The sequence below is a fragment of the Onychostruthus taczanowskii genome, unplaced genomic scaffold, assembly GCF_017590055.1.
Source record: "Onychostruthus taczanowskii isolate IOZ18803 unplaced genomic scaffold, ASM1759005v1 scaffold2070, whole genome shotgun sequence".
Classification (NCBI taxonomy): Eukaryota; Metazoa; Chordata; class Aves; order Passeriformes; family Passeridae; genus Onychostruthus; species Onychostruthus taczanowskii.
This window is the reverse complement of record NW_024499319.1, coordinates 1-1644: the sequence shown is the minus strand read 5'-3', so window position 1 is coordinate 1644 and position 1644 is coordinate 1. Positions and strand designations below refer to the sequence as shown.

Genomic DNA, 1644 nt, shown 5'->3' with positions numbered 1-1644 from the left:
CAGCTGCAGGTTGTACGTAAGCTGGAGGAGAAGGAGCACTTACTGCAGAGCAGCATTGGAACAGGAGAGAAGGAGCTGGGTCTGCGAACACAGGCCCTGGAGATGAACAAACGCAAGGTGAGTGATGCCTTCGTCTCCTCTTGGGTTGTGGGGTGGAGCTGCTGCCCTGTGGGAGGCATGGGAGGCTCTGAGTTCTCACTGGCATTACAGAACCTGGTATTCCCTGGTTTTGAATGAGTGTATCAGAAGGCTGAGGAGTCCTGGAGAGAGTTATGACTCAAGTACTGGAGACTGATGTTTTGCTTTGATAAGGAGAAGCAGGTCATACATTTTGCTGTGTAACCTATGATAAAGAAAGAGACAGCAGCCAGATGAAGTTAACTGGGGTCAAAGCTTTTGTAGCCAGGATGGGATAAGCAAAAGGAAATACAGCTGGGAAATGCGAACACTTTCAACAAATGCCTAAGATCAGTGAAGTAGGTGTGTTACCAGTGAAATAAGTCTTATAGCTGATGCTGCCTTTGTTGATAAGTTTTAATAGAAATGCAGAAATTACATTAAAACAGGCAGAAAGGAAAGCAGGAATATCACTGTGAAGAGGAGCTGGGGAGAATTCAACAGTCACCTGTGCTTAATATGACAATTTGTGGTATTACGGCATTTAGTTATAAAGTTAGAAGAGAGCTAGAGAAGAGAGAAGATTGTTAGAAATAGGTATCTTGCAGTTCTGTCTAGTTCAGCTACAGAACTGCCTCTGAACACTTTTAATAGAGAAAATGTGGAAGCTGGAAGGCTGAAAATACATTAAGAAGGGATTTGGATGATCATTAGTGTTTTTCTCAGTGATGTGCTTTGCAGTGTGCCAAGGTCTGGCTCTGCCCAAAGGAATCTAGAAGCTAAATTATTAGAATTTGTTGATAATAAGATAATAACAAGGGACTAGAAATCACTGGAGCTGATCTATGTTTGGTCCTTATATACTGGTTTTCTTTCTCAGGCCATGGATGCAGCCCAGCTTGCAGATGATCTGAAGGCCCAGCTAGAGCTGGCTCAGAAGAAGTTACATGATTTCCAGGAGGAGATTGTGGAAAACAGAGTAACTAGAGAGAAAGAGATGTTCAACTTCAAAAGGGCTCAGGTATATATCCTGTGCACAATCCTTCAAGATCTGTGTCCTTTGGTGTGCTTCTTGTACATTGAGCTTGCAGAGGGTTTCAATTGAACTGCTTTTGGTGTCCAGTTTCACTTTGATTTTGGCTTCATCAGGTCTTTGCTCTTTCAGATTTTGTCCCCTGATAACTGACAATACTTGTGTCATCACATGATCATGTTGTCTCTTGGATTATAGGGGATGAAAGTACAGGTGGCGTGACTTAGCCAGGTGTGCATTCTCTTTGGTCCCTGAAGAAGCTGACAGAGAATGTATTGCTCCTTCACTTGGTCTCCTGTTTTTATGTAGGAAGATATTTCTAGGTTGCGCAGGAAGCTGGAGACCACAAAGAAGCCTGACATGGTTCCCAACTGTGATGAGATCCTGATGGAGGAAATCAAGGATTACAAGGTGAGTATCTGTGTCCCTCAGGTTCCCTTTTTACTTTAGTCAGAAGGTGTGTAGGCACACTTCCAGTATCTGACATCTGTTAT

General features: G+C 43.2%; 1 protein-coding gene across 1 annotated transcript; it reads left to right on the top strand.

Moving 5' to 3' along the window:
* Nucleotides 1-6: 6 nt before the first annotated feature.
* On the top strand, nt 7-1561 carry LOC121335698 (E3 ubiquitin-protein ligase BRE1A-like; the record flags this gene model as incomplete). The annotated part of the gene is made up of 3 exons (XM_041404074.1): nt 7-117; nt 998-1138; nt 1460-1561. Coding segments are annotated over exons 1-3 (258 nt in total), but the record flags the coding sequence as incomplete, so codon positions are not given.
* Nucleotides 1562-1644: the final 83 nt, after the last annotated feature.